This window comes from Chaetura pelagica, unplaced genomic scaffold, assembly GCF_000747805.2.
Source record: "Chaetura pelagica isolate M959 unplaced genomic scaffold, ChaPel_1.0 scaffold453, whole genome shotgun sequence".
Taxonomy (NCBI): Eukaryota; Metazoa; Chordata; class Aves; order Apodiformes; family Apodidae; genus Chaetura; species Chaetura pelagica.
The window spans coordinates 1,030,910-1,048,580 of record NW_009952879.1 but is presented as its reverse complement, the minus strand read 5'-3'; the positions used below and the strand labels follow the sequence as shown (position 1 = coordinate 1,048,580).

At 43.9% G+C, this 17,671-nt stretch overlaps 1 protein-coding gene across 1 annotated transcript in view; it reads right to left on the bottom strand.

Moving 5' to 3' along the window:
* The window catches only part of MEGF11 (multiple EGF-like-domains 11), a 200,643-nt gene that overhangs the window by 10,197 nt on the left and 172,775 nt on the right, over positions 1 to 17,671 (bottom strand). The window contains exon 21 of the mRNA XM_009995285.1: positions 1,357 to 1,413. Coding sequence (XP_009993587.1) covers positions 1,357 to 1,413 — 57 coding nt within the window. The remainder of the gene's footprint in view (positions 1 to 1,356; positions 1,414 to 17,671) is intronic.

The window sequence follows — 17,671 nt, the reverse complement described above, 5'->3', positions numbered from 1 at the left end:
TGTAAACACAATAATTTGATTTAATCTTTAAATTAATAGTTCTGAGAAAAAAGAACAACTAACTGTATAAGATTATTTTTTTGGAAAAATTGAATCATTTAAGTAGCTGAAACCAGTGGATTGAGTCAATATTTTAAATTTAGCTTTATCGAGAAAGACCTGGTCATGGATTGTTGGGTTCCTTTGGTGATTCTGTGTGGGAAGGTGATGTTTTAGCAAATAGGATACCAATGTATTTTGTAAATAGCAGTTATGAAGTGATTAGTGTTCCCTAGGCCTGGCTATAATCTGATCACTGTTTTCATGTGGACAAACTTTCAATATTCCATGTTAGGTCAGAGAACTCTTGCTCTGTCACACCTCAGCCTTAGCAGACCTGTGGGTGCCTTGAAACCAGCTCTGTGGGAAGGGGCCATTCTCCCCATTACTCAGCCCATGCCAGCTCAAGGACATTATGGAAAGAGGCTGTGCAGCATTTACCCCCTCAGCTGATGGAGGGACATTCCCAGCCTGTGTGTACCGACACTACAGCCTTGAATTCAGATTAAGAACCTCAGCCTGAAACCTACCTATTCCAAAGGAGATGGATGCCTTGCTCCATCTCCTGGACCACAAGTGCAGTGTGCCAAACCCCAGCCCAGTCCATCAGGAGCTTGTGGCCATTGTGCCAAGTGGTCTTGCAGTCCATACATAACTGGAATATTTTCAGTGTAACCCTGGAGGACAACTGAAATCTGAAATCAGTGGGCCTTGTGCTCATGACTCATCGATGATCTCTTTTTAGACCTGCCCTGGAGTCAATGCCCATTAATTGCTTCATGCCAGCATGGCTGGTTGATGTACTGAGGGAGGTCTTTTCTCAAGCTCTGCTATAAATCTCTCCCAGCAAAGGCCACGTAGCAGGGGCAGCTTGTTTTCTAGTGCTTTTGCTTAAGCTCAGGATGGCTCAGAGTCTCATGGAGCTGTGACTTAGCAGACAAAATGCTATCATCATCAACTGCCACCACAAAGCCCTTGTAGGACGGTCCTAAAAGAGCTTCCCCTGGCCAGACAGCTCCACCTGCACCTCCTGTCCCTGCAGCAAAGCCCTCCCTTTTTGTCTTACACTGCTTTGCCAAGGCAGAAGCCTATGGCCTTGGGAAGCCTTGCATCCATAATTCATGGGCCCCAGACATCTGGCTTGGAGTCAAGAGTGCTGCCAGCTGAGCCATGCAGGCATCTTCTGTAGGTAATTGCTCTGTCCCTCTCTGTCTCTGCATGGCCACTCTCCCAGGGGCTCAGGTCTCCTATCTCACCTCTTCTAGGACACCCTCCTCAAACTCTTTGCCAGGGGGCTGCAGGCACTGGATACCATACCTTTGAAGCCTTTTTCCATTATGTATGTGTTCTGACGTCTATCCATCCCACAAGCACCTGCATAAAAATGATATATAATGGAAAACAAATAAATATTTATGTAAATTGGATTGCTTTGACTACTGAGCAGCATATATTCTCTCCTCTAAATTGTACATCAAGGCCCTCGTTTATAGGGGAGGCTTTTAAGCACATCCTCAGCTGTAAGCATGCACTCAGCTTCCGTGGGATTCTATGCATGCCCCAAATTATGCATATGATTAAGAGCTTCCCTGGAAGGGAGGGCTTTCCTGAAGCAGGGGGCTGCTTGTTACCAAGAACAGCCATCAGGAGAACAGGAAAAAAAATCATCTGCTGATAGGCTCATACCTGAAACACTGGCTTGGATTCGTAAAAGCAGCTTAAAACATATCCTTTCAAATCTGATTCCACAGGTTCCATTACTCTGTGGCTTTTTTCATTCTTGGCTCATATATTCTTCAGTTCACAGTTTTAATTTCTAAGTTGTGTACAATCTTCCTAAATTACCTTGTATGATGTTGCTTATAAATTTGCCCAGTTCAGTAACTGCTGTGACACTAGTTCCCAGGAGCTCTGAAAATGCAGCAGCTGGGAGCAGAGAGCTGACAGCAATGACTCTGCCTCACGCAGCTCCTTAAGAACTTGCTGTCCCTCACAAAGGCAGAGATACAAGGGGATGGGAACCTTTTCTTTTTTCACTCCTGCAAATTATTGTGGATATCATTAAAAAGGAAGATCTAATGTAAGCCTTTAAATCTTTTTAACTATAGAGTCTGATAATTCTTATTGACTAGCAAAATCAAGACAAATTGGGTTATGGAGATAGAAATGTCTTTCTGGCTTGTGGGATTCCCAGTCAAGTAACTGAGTTATGATGGTGCAAGAGCCCTGCAAACTGTGTGTCCCAGAGGTCTGCCAGCTATTTGTCCTTGTATGTCCTTTGGTCTCTGCAGAAGAAGGTGTCACCACCACTGGCAATGCTGTGTCAGTCCCTTTTTCACAGCATATTTCGGGTTTTTTGCTAAATAAGGAAAATCAGCTAAATTAGACAATAAATGTGTTACTGGCACATGAAAGAAAAACCCTGTGCTCTGATTCTCAGGGTGTCCATTCTTGAGCACGAGAAAAGCACTGGTGGTCCACAACTGGATCTCTGTGGTGGGGCTCTTCCCTTCTGGCCAGGAGTTGGAGCATCTTCTGCTTTGTTTCCCACCTCTTGTCTTGACTCACCCCTGAAAGAAGCTGCCGAGGGCATGGCTGAGGGGTGGGCTGGGCAGGAGAACAATATTAGCTGGGTGGTTTTTTTTCTGTTCTGCATTTTCCCTTCATGACTGTGAGGACCTGAATGATGGCTGGAGCCTTAGGGCTGCTGAGGATGCAGCAATATCAACTAGTGCTTTTGGCGACTCCAAGGGGAAGGACTCCACCTTCTGAGCATCTTCTGTTAGCTCAGCTCCATGTGAGCTCCTGTCAGTCCTATTGGAAATGTCAGGCACGTCTGGAAGGGCTTCTGCAGCAGTAGAGATCACTGAGCCTGCCCTGAGTAGGTCCCAGCTGGCTGTGAGACCCTCACAGAGGACAGGCTGCCCTGGTCACACAGGGCCTGTCTGACCCTGGTTCTGAGCTGGGAAGCAGCCAATCCTTGCCCACTGCAGCTGCACAACAGCATGTTGTCAAGCTCAGCTCTCACTTGCTGCAGTGTAGCTGTAGGAAACAGAATCCTTCTTAAGGAGGATGGCTCATAAAAGGTGGGATACACCTGCTAGGAAAGGTACAGGTAGGATTGATGCTGTCTTGGGAGGGCTACATGGCCCCACAAAGCCCTTCCCAACCTATTCCCTGGAGTTCTGCCTTTAATTTTCTTTTATGTCTGTTACAATTCTCTGGGCTTTATGACCCATTTTTGGAGGTTAAATAAATGATGGACACATGATTTTTTTTAAACTGCAAAAGTAGTTAATGTGGAAAAGCCCTAAGTGGGCCACGAATCTTGTACTTCAGGAAAGTCTGGGTTTCAGGTTTAAGCTAAATTATCTGCTGGGGTGAAATCAGAGTCTTGGTTGGAAATATTTTTCCACACCTCTTGGCTTTGAGAAAAATGCAAAGTCAGCTCCGAATCAAACTCTGTGGCTTTGATCCTCTGGAATAAATGCAGCTTTGAGTCACTCAAGATGCTGCAAATCACACTTAAATCTCTGCATTGAGGAGTGATGTTAAAAAAAATTACAGATGAAACCATTTTTGTCTGCAGCCTGCTGTGCCCAGCACTCCAGCTAATGAGCATGAAATCCCCTTCTGAACTCAGTAGGTGGTTTAGGACTTTTTACTTGCTTGGAACAGGAGCTATAAGCAGGACTCTGCAATTGCTTAACGCAGACTGGACTAGAGCAAGAGCGTCACAGGGTAAATTACCCTGGTTCTGCAACAAGGAACAGCAAATGCAACATGCCACTCCTTGCAACTAGTAGCACTAGGCTGCATTGAGGAGGTAGTGACACACAGTGAAGGTGACAAAGCCACCTCTTCTTGACATCACAGAGTCCTCAGACTCTGATCTCTGAGGCACATGTCCATGAGGATCACTTGTGCAAATGTGCTCAGCACTGGACTCCAGCTCCACTGAACAGACACAATTAGCTCTTTCTGTGATTATTTCCTTTTCTATTACATTTCTATGATTCTATGATTTTATGATCTCTCTGAAAAAGCCTGACAAACTGATACTCAAAGCCCACAGGCCAATGTGGCAGCAGTAAAAACACAGGCTTTGTTTTACTCCATGCATTACCTAGTTGGAAAGAGCACAAACTGGCAACTGAAGTCCTGTAGAAAAGGCCAAATACTTGCAGCCTGTTAAGATCCACTGTACATGTATATACAGTGGATATATATATATGTATATTTTAATAAATATATGTAATATATGCATAGACATGCATACACTTACATGACTCATGTTTTCCCATACTATTTTTTGCCAGCTGGACTCAAGGAGAGCAGAGGGAACATCACATGGACTTAGACAGGTGTTACAGTGGGCCCTCAGTTAAGGTTAAATAGTTTTTCTTAGCCTCAGGTACAGCAAACAGCCCCTGGCTGCCTGCCCCATGCTTGTCCCAGGAAGATGGTGATTCACTTTCCTGCTTCAGTGCGTAGATACAGATCTGAAACAAGGACCACGGTGGACTCTGAAGTGGGCTGTTCCTTTGGCAGTTACTCTTGGGAGTAACTGCTTCTTTTGCTCTCCCTGAGCTGTGAGATCAAAGGGGAGTCCAAGCCTGGATCCCATGTGGTTTGGAGAAGCAAGGTTTTCCCATTGGCTGAGTCCCTGAATCCTTACATCCAGCCTGAGCACAGCCAGCACCCTGAGAAGCCATGGTGTGCTGCAGTGCAATATCCAGGTGTCAGACTGGGATGGGTCTGGACTGTCCAGCTTTGTGCACAGTACTTGAGCAGAAATGCATTTCATAGGTTAAGAAAAAAAAATAAATTAAGGAAACTCCTCATAGTTGCAGGTTTTACAGGACGAGTCTTAGTTCTCTTTCATGTGGATATGCTTAGGATTTCCTTTCCCCCAACTATAATTCATAACACTTGCAATTTCTAACAAGCCCACAGGAATTTTTATGAGCCTGTTTCTCATTGGGTTGGCTCAAAGAGTCTGTCCTGTGGGACTGGTGCCTCAGCTGGAGGAGTTGCTGGCTGAAGATCCAGGGAGGTGACCAGAAGAGTTGAGGGTTTTCCATGCATTCCAAATTTCTCTTCTATTTCCCTTTTCTGCCCTGCTACTCACTCACTTGCTTACACATCTGCTCTCTGTAATATTCCACCGAGTCCCAACAGAGGAGTTGTCCACTGCTGCTTTAACTATTTTTAACCAACTCCAGCCATGAACAATACTTGGCTGCTGTTCCAACACGAGTGCTTGAGCATCTGTGCCATAAAAGCTGAGACTAGCACTGGGATGAGAAGGTGGGACATCTCTTTACCTCTTCAGTGCCTCCATGCACGATGTGGTTTAAAGGTCTAGATCCCCTATGTGACCTTATTAGGCTTCACTTACATTTTATATTTCCAGTTCAAAATTGAAAGGTTTTTTGCTTTCTTCTGAAATTTGCACATGGAAGTGGAATTTGCAGGGGTTTTCTTCCACAAAAGTAACCATGCAATGAAAACATTTTACAGTTTCATGTAAAAATGGCCTTGTTCTGAGAAACAGTTCAATATTGTGAAAGTTAGCATAAGCAAGTGTTAATTTAGGTACTGAAAAGGGAGAAAGATATCTCATTTTTATCAATCAGTGTGAAACAGACATTTTTGGGAAAAAGAATAAAGAGAAAAAAGTGTTTGGGATGCAAAATGCTATAGACAACATTGTGACTGTTCTGCTGGAGACCACTTAGCTTAGCTAAAGTATTTATCACTTCTGCATCATTCCTACTGCCAAGGCATTTAGTGTCTCTTCTGCTAGTAAAATAAAATACATGGATGCAGGACAAATGTGGCACACAGGGAGCCTAGAACACTGCAAGATAAAAACAAAAAAGCTGGTGAGCAAAGCAGAAAAAGAATAAAAGGAAAATGAACTTGAGGAGCATTTGGAAATCCTCAACGCCCCCAGCTCTCCATGTTGCATCCAGCAAAACACAACAGCAGTTCTGCAGCTTGGAACAGAGAAGAAAATGTGAATGGTTAATAATGTGGAAAAGGCTTTGCATTGAAGCTGGAGAGTTTTGTGATTTTCCCTGATGCAGGTAAGACTTCATCTTTGGAGCAAGGCGTGGTGTGGGACCAAAAGAGCAGTGACAAGATGTGATGCCTGGTGGTGCCCTATGTTAATTCCTTTGCCATGTAAACTGTGAGATAGTTGACCTTAAAAATCCTCTAATACCACTTAATCCTGCACTTTCCTTCAAACTGCACATTTTCAGTAAGAAGTTGGTAATCTCAGTAAGGAAAAGGGCAAATGCTTTCTGCTGCTGACAAGCTGAACTCCAAGTGCTTGGACATGAAAACAAATAGCATCCAAAGCACTAAATCTGGATAGGTTTGAGATAAAAGCTGTTTTTGAGATAAAACTGAAGCCAGGGAAAATAAACTCAGAAAGGGCAATGAGACTTCACTCATGGCTTGTTTGTACTGGCTGGTGGTTCAGAATTGCCTGAGCAACGGCCACGGCATGATTAGCTGGGAGATAACGGCGTCTGTCGCACACTCCAGCTCCCACCTGGGGGCTCCTCAGTGTTGTCAAGATGCCAGTATTTAGTGCTGAACTTTATTAACCATGAAAGAAAGGAAAAAATCCCAAATTGGATTTTTTTATGTTCTAACTTAGTCTTTAAAAAAACATTTAGAGAGTAGATAATGATTCAACTGAGCAACCTAGGAGGTTATACTAGCATGAATATTGATTCTGCTTTCCCAAGCTGTGGTTTGTGGTAAACAGTTTTCAATTCTCCATCTTTCACTACTGGCAATTCTGACTGTGAAATTAAGACCACACCAATATTCTTCATTATCATTAATGCCTTTATGAAAGGCTGATGTGGATTTGGAATGGCTCTAAAGTCTACTAAAGTGATTAAATTGTTTAAAAATTACTGACCTAGTTCATTCAGATAGCTGTAGGGTCTCCAGTCTGCAGTTTCTCTGTCAAGGACTTTGTTACTGAGCTGTTTAAAAAGTATGATAATGGGTTAATGCTGAAACCAACAGACACTTCCCACCCCAGACTTCAGCCCAATGATGTCATGAATGAAAATGGTATATGACTGTTACCTTGGCCTCACCATTTCAGTTCTTTATCGGTTTAGATTTGACAGGTGTTCACTAGCATTAGGGAAAATCACAAAGGAAAGTCACTTCACCACGCAATGAACACAAGCATGCTGGAAAAGGCAGGATTTCCTGGAGTTATGGGTGATGGTGACTCAAATGCCCAAGTACATGGAGTGCCATACTGGCATTGCAAAACAGCTAATGAAGATGGGTGGATCAAAACCACCTCCATAGGCATGCAGACAGGAGCTGTTTGGAACAAAGAAGGTTACTAGTACAGCTATATATTTAGTTAAAGAAGATGTGATGGCTACAAGATTTCTCTCAATTCAAGGAAAATAACATTGGCAATAACAAAGAACAAAGGCCCATGCAGATCTGCCAGTAAAAGCAGAGAGGAGTCCAGGGCTGCCATCCAGATGCTACTGCTGGAAAAACACCTCCTGCATCTGGGACTCTCTGTGTGGCCAGGGTACAGCTGGCTCCTGTGCCAGCGTGGCTGGAGCAGGATGGAACCATCTGGAGAAGGTTGCTGTTCTATTCAGCACATGTGTCAATATGCTCTGGAATGTTCTGCCATTTGTGGAAGTCTCACTCAAGCTGGGTAATGCCAAGGGTAAGGACAGTGTCTGCCTGAGGGATGGGGGCTTTGGGGACCTGGAGTGAGCTTGCTGGAGCATCTGCTGGTCAGCATCTGGTGGTCAGCAGTATGGGGTGCATGGCTCTCTACCAGATTGGGGCACCACAGCAAAAGTGGCTCTACAAAGCACATGGAGTGTGACCATTTGGGGAGGGCTCTGGCTCAGAAAAGCTCTTCTGGCAAAAGATCCTCTGTATATAGGACAACAGGGACCAGCAGGGGCCTCCCAGCCAGGCAGATGTTCTGTGAACTTCCCCAGAGCTGGGTCACTGAGGATAAAGCTTTCCCCTTATCTCTGGGGAAAGCATCTGCAAATACTCCTCTCTACCAGGAGCACCACATTAAGGACAACTGCACTATATGCTACAAACTGCACCTTGACATTAGGAGCCTTTGTCTGATTACAGAGATTTGGCTTCGTTTGGGTGATGGTTTGTAACAACCAGAGGCAAAACCTGCCCTCACTGACTGAGTCCTGCTGAGTGAATTCCATTAATTTGGGATGCAGAAAGTGGCCTGATGTGTTTTCACACCAAACATAATCTGCCCTGGCTTAAAAAGACCTTGGAGAAACCACGGTTCAAGCACTGCACAGGACAGGGGAGGCAGCACAGGCAGAGGACGCTGCACACACACACACACACACACACAAAATGTTAGGTCACTCTACAAGCAAATACATAGGATTTTTAGGGCTATTCAGCTGAAGATTTTACACAAATCAGTTTTATCATTTGCAAGGCATGTAATTGTGCTCCATATGGGCTGAACTCCAGTCTGGAAGAAAGATTCAGGACACACAATAGCACAAATACACTGATCACACACAGAGAGAGAAACACATATTTATATATAAATTTATATCCATATAAATATATCTATTTTTTATAAATTTATATATAAAGGAATATAAAAGAATAGACATAGGCACACACAAAGATTAAAAAAAATAAATTAAGGAAACTCCTCATAGTTGCAGGTTTTACAGGACGAGTCTTAGTTCTCTTTCATGTGGATATGCTTAGGATTTCCTTTCCCCCAACTATAATTCATAACACTTGCAATTTCTAACAAGCCCACAGGAATTTTTATGAGCCTGTTTCTCATTGGGTTGGCTCAAAGAGTCTGTCCTGTGGGACTGGTGCCTCAGCTGGAGGAGTTGCTGGCTGAAGATCCAGGGAGGTGACCAGAAGAGTTGAGGGTTTTCCATGCATTCCAAATTTCTCTTCTATTTCCCTTTTCTGCCCTGCTACTCACTCACTTGCTTACACATCTGCTCTCTGTAATATTCCACCGAGTCCCAACAGAGGAGTTGTCCACTGCTGCTTTAACTATTTTTAACCAACTCCAGCCATGAACAATACTTGGCTGCTGTTCCAACACGAGTGCTTGAGCATCTGTGCCATAAAAGCTGAGACTAGCACTGGGATGAGAAGGTGGGACATCTCTTTACCTCTTCAGTGCCTCCATGCACGATGTGGTTTAAAGGTCTAGATCCCCTATGTGACCTTATTAGGCTTCACTTACATTTTATATTTCCAGTTCAAAATTGAAAGGTTTTTTGCTTTCTTCTGAAATTTGCACATGGAAGTGGAATTTGCAGGGGTTTTCTTCCACAAAAGTAACCATGCAATGAAAACATTTTACAGTTTCATGTAAAAATGGCCTTGTTCTGAGAAACAGTTCAATATTGTGAAAGTTAGCATAAGCAAGTGTTAATTTAGGTACTGAAAAGGGAGAAAGATATCTCATTTTTATCAATCAGTGTGAAACAGACATTTTTGGGAAAAAGAATAAAGAGAAAAAAGTGTTTGGGATGCAAAATGCTATAGACAACATTGTGACTGTTCTGCTGGAGACCACTTAGCTTAGCTAAAGTATTTATCACTTCTGCATCATTCCTACTGCCAAGGCATTTAGTGTCTCTTCTGCTAGTAAAATAAAATACATGGATGCAGGACAAATGTGGCACACAGGGAGCCTAGAACACTGCAAGATAAAAACAAAAAAGCTGGTGAGCAAAGCAGAAAAAGAATAAAAGGAAAATGAACTTGAGGAGCATTTGGAAATCCTCAACGCCCCCAGCTCTCCATGTTGCATCCAGCAAAACACAACAGCAGTTCTGCAGCTTGGAACAGAGAAGAAAATGTGAATGGTTAATAATGTGGAAAAGGCTTTGCATTGAAGCTGGAGAGTTTTGTGATTTTCCCTGATGCAGGTAAGACTTCATCTTTGGAGCAAGGCGTGGTGTGGGACCAAAAGAGCAGTGACAAGATGTGATGCCTGGTGGTGCCCTATGTTAATTCCTTTGCCATGTAAACTGTGAGATAGTTGACCTTAAAAATCCTCTAATACCACTTAATCCTGCACTTTCCTTCAAACTGCACATTTTCAGTAAGAAGTTGGTAATCTCAGTAAGGAAAAGGGCAAATGCTTTCTGCTGCTGACAAGCTGAACTCCAAGTGCTTGGACATGAAAACAAATAGCATCCAAAGCACTAAATCTGGATAGGTTTGAGATAAAAGCTGTTTTTGAGATAAAACTGAAGCCAGGGAAAATAAACTCAGAAAGGGCAATGAGACTTCACTCATGGCTTGTTTGTACTGGCTGGTGGTTCAGAATTGCCTGAGCAACGGCCACGGCATGATTAGCTGGGAGATAACGGCGTCTGTCGCACACTCCAGCTCCCACCTGGGGGCTCCTCAGTGTTGTCAAGATGCCAGTATTTAGTGCTGAACTTTATTAACCATGAAAGAAAGGAAAAAATCCCAAATTGGATTTTTTTATGTTCTAACTTAGTCTTTAAAAAAACATTTAGAGAGTAGATAATGATTCAACTGAGCAACCTAGGAGGTTATACTAGCATGAATATTGATTCTGCTTTCCCAAGCTGTGGTTTGTGGTAAACAGTTTTCAATTCTCCATCTTTCACTACTGGCAATTCTGACTGTGAAATTAAGACCACACCAATATTCTTCATTATCATTAATGCCTTTATGAAAGGCTGATGTGGATTTGGAATGGCTCTAAAGTCTACTAAAGTGATTAAATTGTTTAAAAATTACTGACCTAGTTCATTCAGATAGCTGTAGGGTCTCCAGTCTGCAGTTTCTCTGTCAAGGACTTTGTTACTGAGCTGTTTAAAAAGTATGATAATGGGTTAATGCTGAAACCAACAGACACTTCCCACCCCAGACTTCAGCCCAATGATGTCATGAATGAAAATGGTATATGACTGTTACCTTGGCCTCACCATTTCAGTTCTTTATCGGTTTAGATTTGACAGGTGTTCACTAGCATTAGGGAAAATCACAAAGGAAAGTCACTTCACCACGCAATGAACACAAGCATGCTGGAAAAGGCAGGATTTCCTGGAGTTATGGGTGATGGTGACTCAAATGCCCAAGTACATGGAGTGCCATACTGGCATTGCAAAACAGCTAATGAAGATGGGTGGATCAAAACCACCTCCATAGGCATGCAGACAGGAGCTGTTTGGAACAAAGAAGGTTACTAGTACAGCTATATATTTAGTTAAAGAAGATGTGATGGCTACAAGATTTCTCTCAATTCAAGGAAAATAACATTGGCAATAACAAAGAACAAAGGCCCATGCAGATCTGCCAGTAAAAGCAGAGAGGAGTCCAGGGCTGCCATCCAGATGCTACTGCTGGAAAAACACCTCCTGCATCTGGGACTCTCTGTGTGGCCAGGGTACAGCTGGCTCCTGTGCCAGCGTGGCTGGAGCAGGATGGAACCATCTGGAGAAGGTTGCTGTTCTATTCAGCACATGTGTCAATATGCTCTGGAATGTTCTGCCATTTGTGGAAGTCTCACTCAAGCTGGGTAATGCCAAGGGTAAGGACAGTGTCTGCCTGAGGGATGGGGGCTTTGGGGACCTGGAGTGAGCTTGCTGGAGCATCTGCTGGTCAGCATCTGGTGGTCAGCAGTATGGGGTGCATGGCTCTCTACCAGATTGGGGCACCACAGCAAAAGTGGCTCTACAAAGCACATGGAGTGTGACCATTTGGGGAGGGCTCTGGCTCAGAAAAGCTCTTCTGGCAAAAGATCCTCTGTATATAGGACAACAGGGACCAGCAGGGGCCTCCCAGCCAGGCAGATGTTCTGTGAACTTCCCCAGAGCTGGGTCACTGAGGATAAAGCTTTCCCCTTATCTCTGGGGAAAGCATCTGCAAATACTCCTCTCTACCAGGAGCACCACATTAAGGACAACTGCACTATATGCTACAAACTGCACCTTGACATTAGGAGCCTTTGTCTGATCACAGAGATTTGGCTTCGTTTGGGTGATGGTTTGTAACAACCAGAGGCAAAACCTGCCCTCACTGACTGAGTCCTGCTGAGTGAATTCCATTAATTTGGGATGCAGAAAGTGGCCTGATGTGTTTTCACACCAAACATAATCTGCCCTGGCTTAAAAAGACCTTGGAGAAACCACGGTTCAAGCACTGCACAGGACAGGGGAGGCAGCACAGGCAGAGGACGCTGCACACACACACACACACACACACAAAATGTTAGGTCACTCTACAAGCAAATACATAGGATTTTTAGGGCTATTCAGCTGAAGATTTTACACAAATCAGTTTTATCATTTGCAAGGCATGTAATTGTGCTCCATATGGGCTGAACTCCAGTCTGGAAGAAAGATTCAGGACACACAATAGCACAAATACACTGATCACACACAGAGAGAGAAACACATATTTATATATAAATTTATATCCATATAAATATATCTATTTTTTATAAATTTATATATAAAGGAATATAAAAGAATAGACATAGGCACACACAAAGATTGACCAGTGCCAGGACACTGAGAGAAGCCCATTTCCAACCCATCTGAAAGGCAGCTCTCATATTTATATATAAATTTATATACATATAAATATATCTATTTTTTATAAATTTATATATAAAGGAATATAAAAGAATAGACATAGGCACACACAAAGATTGACCAGTGCCAGGACACTGAGAGAAGCCCATTTCCAACCCATCTGAAAGGCAGCTCTGGGTGAAAGCCACGCTGCTGCTGAGCCACCAGCACTGACCTTGGAGGGAGCATCAATTTGGGGATCTGTGCCCTGCGCTGTGCGGGATGTGAAGCTGGATAATGACAACAGTCCCTTGTGGCCCCACAGTCCACGAATCTCCCATCAGTCAGCACCAGCTCTGTCTGGTACCTCATGCTTCCCCTTCTCATTTTCTGCCTCTATATATTCCCACTAAGGTAACGTGTCAGCAGCTCGTTAGGCACCTTTGCACCAGCCACTCTCCTCAAGGACAAGCCCAGAGCAGTGAGAATGTTGATCAAGCTGGTTGCTTGCAGTATGTCTAGAACAATCATTGCAGAGAGCTGTGACTGCACATCCTTGCTGCTGGCATGGGCTATGTTGCTGGTGTCTCCCAGCTGACAGCACAGGAGCCATTTTGTTCTCATTCAGCAGCTCCTTGTTCTCCCCCAAAACAGGGAACATAAACCCTGACAGCAGAAACATGGACAGATGGGGCAGTCAGAGCAAACAAGCAACAGCAAGGCAATGAAAAGCAGATTATTTTGCAATGTGGTCACCAAGGAATGACAGTGACAGACCTGACCCCACGCTCCGGCCAGGTCCCCCAGCACAGCCCCACCAACAGCACTAGCATTTTCACTTGCTGAGCCCAAGGCTTTATTCTTCATTTCCAAACCTGCAGCAACGACATGAATGCTGATTTGCAATCCAGCTGCACCACTCAGATCACATTTCTGAAAGTCTTTGAGTTGCTATTAAAAGCTGTGTTTTTGCAGGATTTGTAAATCAGCTCACAAACCTCAAATTTGGCATGAAGAGCTATGGGCTAGAATTGATTTTAATGAAATGATTTGGGGACATTTCTAAGTTTTTCAGAATGCAGTAATTGTGAAGAAATGTGATTATAGCTGTCTCTTTGTGCTACTATCATTTCTTAACACACTGTAATTTGTTAACTTTTTTTTTTTTTTTAAGATAGAAGATACTTAAATTTTTAGTGTGAAGCAAAATTGCTTTTCTGGAGGAAAAGAGTTCATAGTAAATTTATCTAATAAAAATTCTACCTTGTAATTTTAGCAGTGTGGTTAGAGATACCTCATATCTGGTAACTTTTCCTTTAGGATCAATGAGATACTTGCTTGAGTAAAGCAAAGTCCTTCTCAGCCCATCTGAGGTAGCACAGCTAGATCACGGTGGGAGGCTGATCACCAACAAACCATTTGTCAGTGTTCAGGTTTCCTAAGAAGTCCATGGTGATTGGGCAGCAAGTGCTGCCAGGAACTCCATCCTGTATTTCCTGGATTCCTTTTTCTTGGGCAAGTCTTGGTCAAAGGTACTTAAATGATGCCCTCTGACCTTGAATTCCTTTTTATTAGCTGGGTGACATCCAGTCAGACCATTTCCAGCGACCTCTATTTTGCAGTTTCTAATTTGAAGTCTTCGGTAGAATTTAGAATCTCCTTTAATAGATGTGAATCTGCTGGCTTTCAAAATTCAAGACATCTAATAGCAATTGATTTTAATGCTGTCTGGAGAAACCAGCAACACCTGGGCTCACCACAATGCTGGGAGTGAGGGTGGAATTAAAAGCTCTGCAGAAGTGCAAGGTGAGAATCTTCCAGTTGCTTGTGATATACCAGATGCTACTGTTGGAAAAACACCTCCTGCAGCTGGCACCCTCTCTGTGGCCAGGGTACAGCTGGCTCCTGTGCCAGCTGTGGCACCCTCATTCAGGGTATTTTCCACACCCTTTTGCAGCCTTTTATAAAAGGGAGATACATTCCTGCACAGTTCAAAAACTCAAATGAAGAGCTGGCATTGAAGGGCTGAGCAAAATAGGTCTTCAGCATTTGAAAATCTGGTCTTCAACTCAAGAAATGAGCTCTGATGTGAAGACACAGATAGAGAGGTAAGTGTGCATCTCTGTTTACCTACTTTGGGAAATTTTAGTGCAGTAGTTCTGTGGCACAAGTTCACCCGAGTTCATGCATGACAGTCCTTGGTAACTTGTAGCATCTCCATCTGCTGCTGCACATGTCATGAGAATAAAAGCAAAACCTACTTGTAGGAGCTAACAGGCAAAGGTCAAATTTTGGCTTCACTTAAACTGCTAGTAAAATATTTACTGACTTTGGCATTTCAGCCACACTTTGCAAGCTCACTCACAAGGGAAGAGGATTTACTTGCAGCAAGGTGCTGGTGGTTAGAAACGTGCACTGAGATGCAGGAGCCTCTGCCTCCTCTGTAAGCCCAGTGATACAGATCCCTTCTCCTGGACCTCACCCAGAGACACAGTTCAGCCCTTCCAGCTCCTGTCTGCAGCCAGAGCTGGCTCTGGGGACACATGACTGGGAGGGCTTCATCCCTGAATCCAGCCACTTTTTACTGCAAACACCCAGACACACAATCACTTAGATGGATGATCGAGCTTCATTTTATCAGTAATCAGATTTCTTTGTCCCATTAGTTTTACTGGGAAGCTATTCCGAAATCTTACTGATCTGATGTTAGAAATCTCATTTCCAGCCTCGATGCATTCATGGCCAGTTCATCCTCATTTGTTCTTGTGCCAGCTCTGTCATCTAACTTAAATAGCTCTTCTCACTCCTAGTGTTTACCTCATTGTATTTATAGATGGCAATCATACTCCCTCTCAGCATTCATTTTGCTAGATAAAAGAAGCCAAGCCTTTTTTTGGTCTCTTCTCATCTGCTCTCCCTTGTCCTCCCACTTGCTTTTGCCTGCCTGTGTCCCAGCCTGAGCACTCCAGTAGCACAGACAACCAGTCCTGTACACACCAGGAGGATTTTAATGCTTCTGCTCTAATTGTCTCTCAGCAAGTTCAAGGTTTTTACCTTCAGGACACATGTAGACCCCTGAGCAGTGGCCAAGTTAGAAGGGGGGACACCTCCCTCCTAGTCCTAGAAGAGATGCAGAAGGCTAGGCACTGCTCCCTTCCTATGTCTCACAAACCATCGTCCTCAGTGCAGTGCTGGACCTTTTAGCTTCTGCCATCGGCCATCCCTGCCCGCTTTGCTTCCCTAGGGAATGCTGACAGTGATGACAGCAGTCAGGTCAGTGAATGCAGCCAACAGCACAGGACAGATGGACCTGGTGCCCTGCAGCTGGACTGAGCCTCTCTGGGGCTGGGAGAGGAAAACAAGACAGCAGGAAGGAAAACATCAACAATACATGTATGGTTGGGTGAGAAACGAGACCAAGAAAACAGATATGGGGGGAAACAAAAATATAATAAAGTGGAGAGAATGCCAAGGAAAGGGGAGAGAAAAGGCAAAATAAGAGACAGTAAGAGAGAAGGGGACAAGAGCGGCAGGGGGAGCAGAGGAGCGAGAAAGCCTTCTCCAACTGGAGGAGGGCTGCAGCTCCCCCCTGCCCTGTGCTGCACCTCTGCCCGAGCTGTCCCTCTGACAGAAGTGACAGAGGAATGAATGGCCCGGGTCCATTGCCTCGGGCCCCACCTCCTCAGAGCAGAGGATAATGCGGCCAGGGCTCTGGCTCAGCACTTCAGACATTCCTCTGCCGTTTTTTTTTCATTTTGCATCTGTGCTGGTTCCTTTGTGACCCCAGCTGGCACCAGAAAGAAATGAATCCTCCAAGTACAACTTGTGCACATTTCCCTGCAGAAAGCGGGAATGGCACCAGGCAAACTGATTTGGAAATGAAACTCGTTAAGGCAGCCATTAGGGGCTTTATATGCTCTTTTGTCTTACTTGGCTGGAGGACTGGAGACAGAAGCAGCTTATTTTTGGCCATCCTCAGCTATTCAGTACTGCAAAGCATTCTCATTAATAAGTGAGATGGTGGGAGATCTAAAAGAGATATCAGGCCATATATTTTGATAAGTGCTCGGAAAACACCAGATCCATTGCTTTTGTTTTTGGTGTTGTTTTTTTTTTTTAATAATATCGGGACAACCTGCTGACTGTCTACCCATAGCTAGTAGAGGGGGAGCAGCTTGCTGGCTAGTCCAAATGCATCACTTGGGTTTTAAACATTTCTGACAGCTTAATATTTGAAGTAACTCTGTGGCAAGATGGCACTGCAGACTGGGAAATCAGGGTAGGTGCTTGCTTTGACCTTTTCTGAATTCATTTAAATTACAGCAACAGGATTAGTGGTCGAGACCCACACTTGTGTTCATCCTAAATCTGACATTATGAAAGTTTGCACTTCCAATTTGGGGAGCAAAAATGCATGATGCAAGGGGACCATCTAGATCAGAAAACGTATTTACACATCTGTCTAAACTTTTCTCTGAGAAATCTCTGGAGCCAGCCTTTTTATTACATTTTAATGAGATTTTCTTTTAATAACCAAGAATTTACTTACAGGAACACCTGTAGAAATAGTTTTGCACACCCTGTCTTGTACTTCTAGTGTCTGTTGAATTAATCTTGTTCTCATGGCTTTCCAGTCAGCAGAGCTACATTTGGACTAAGGTGACACAGCCTTCAAGCACCATCAATTTTAAAGCTAACAACCTTGATGAAAACAATTGCATTTCCTTTTTCCTTTGCTCCCTACCATCTGCCCCACCTTAAGGCTCTAGAGGAAGAGCTGTCTTACCATTTACCATCTCTAAATCTATTGCTAACCTGTGAACTGAGTGCTAGTGCAGTCCACGAATGGTGCTAGGGAATGAACAGCAGCATGTGGCAAATAAGGTGCTCCTGGCTGTTTGAGCAATGCAGTCTGAATAGCTCTGCTGGAGGGCCAGAAGTAAGAGCAGAGCTCTCAGAATGCTCCTGGGCAAGAACAATGCTCAGAGGGACCCTGGACACCTTCCTGCATCTATCTGCTTGTCTCTGTCAGC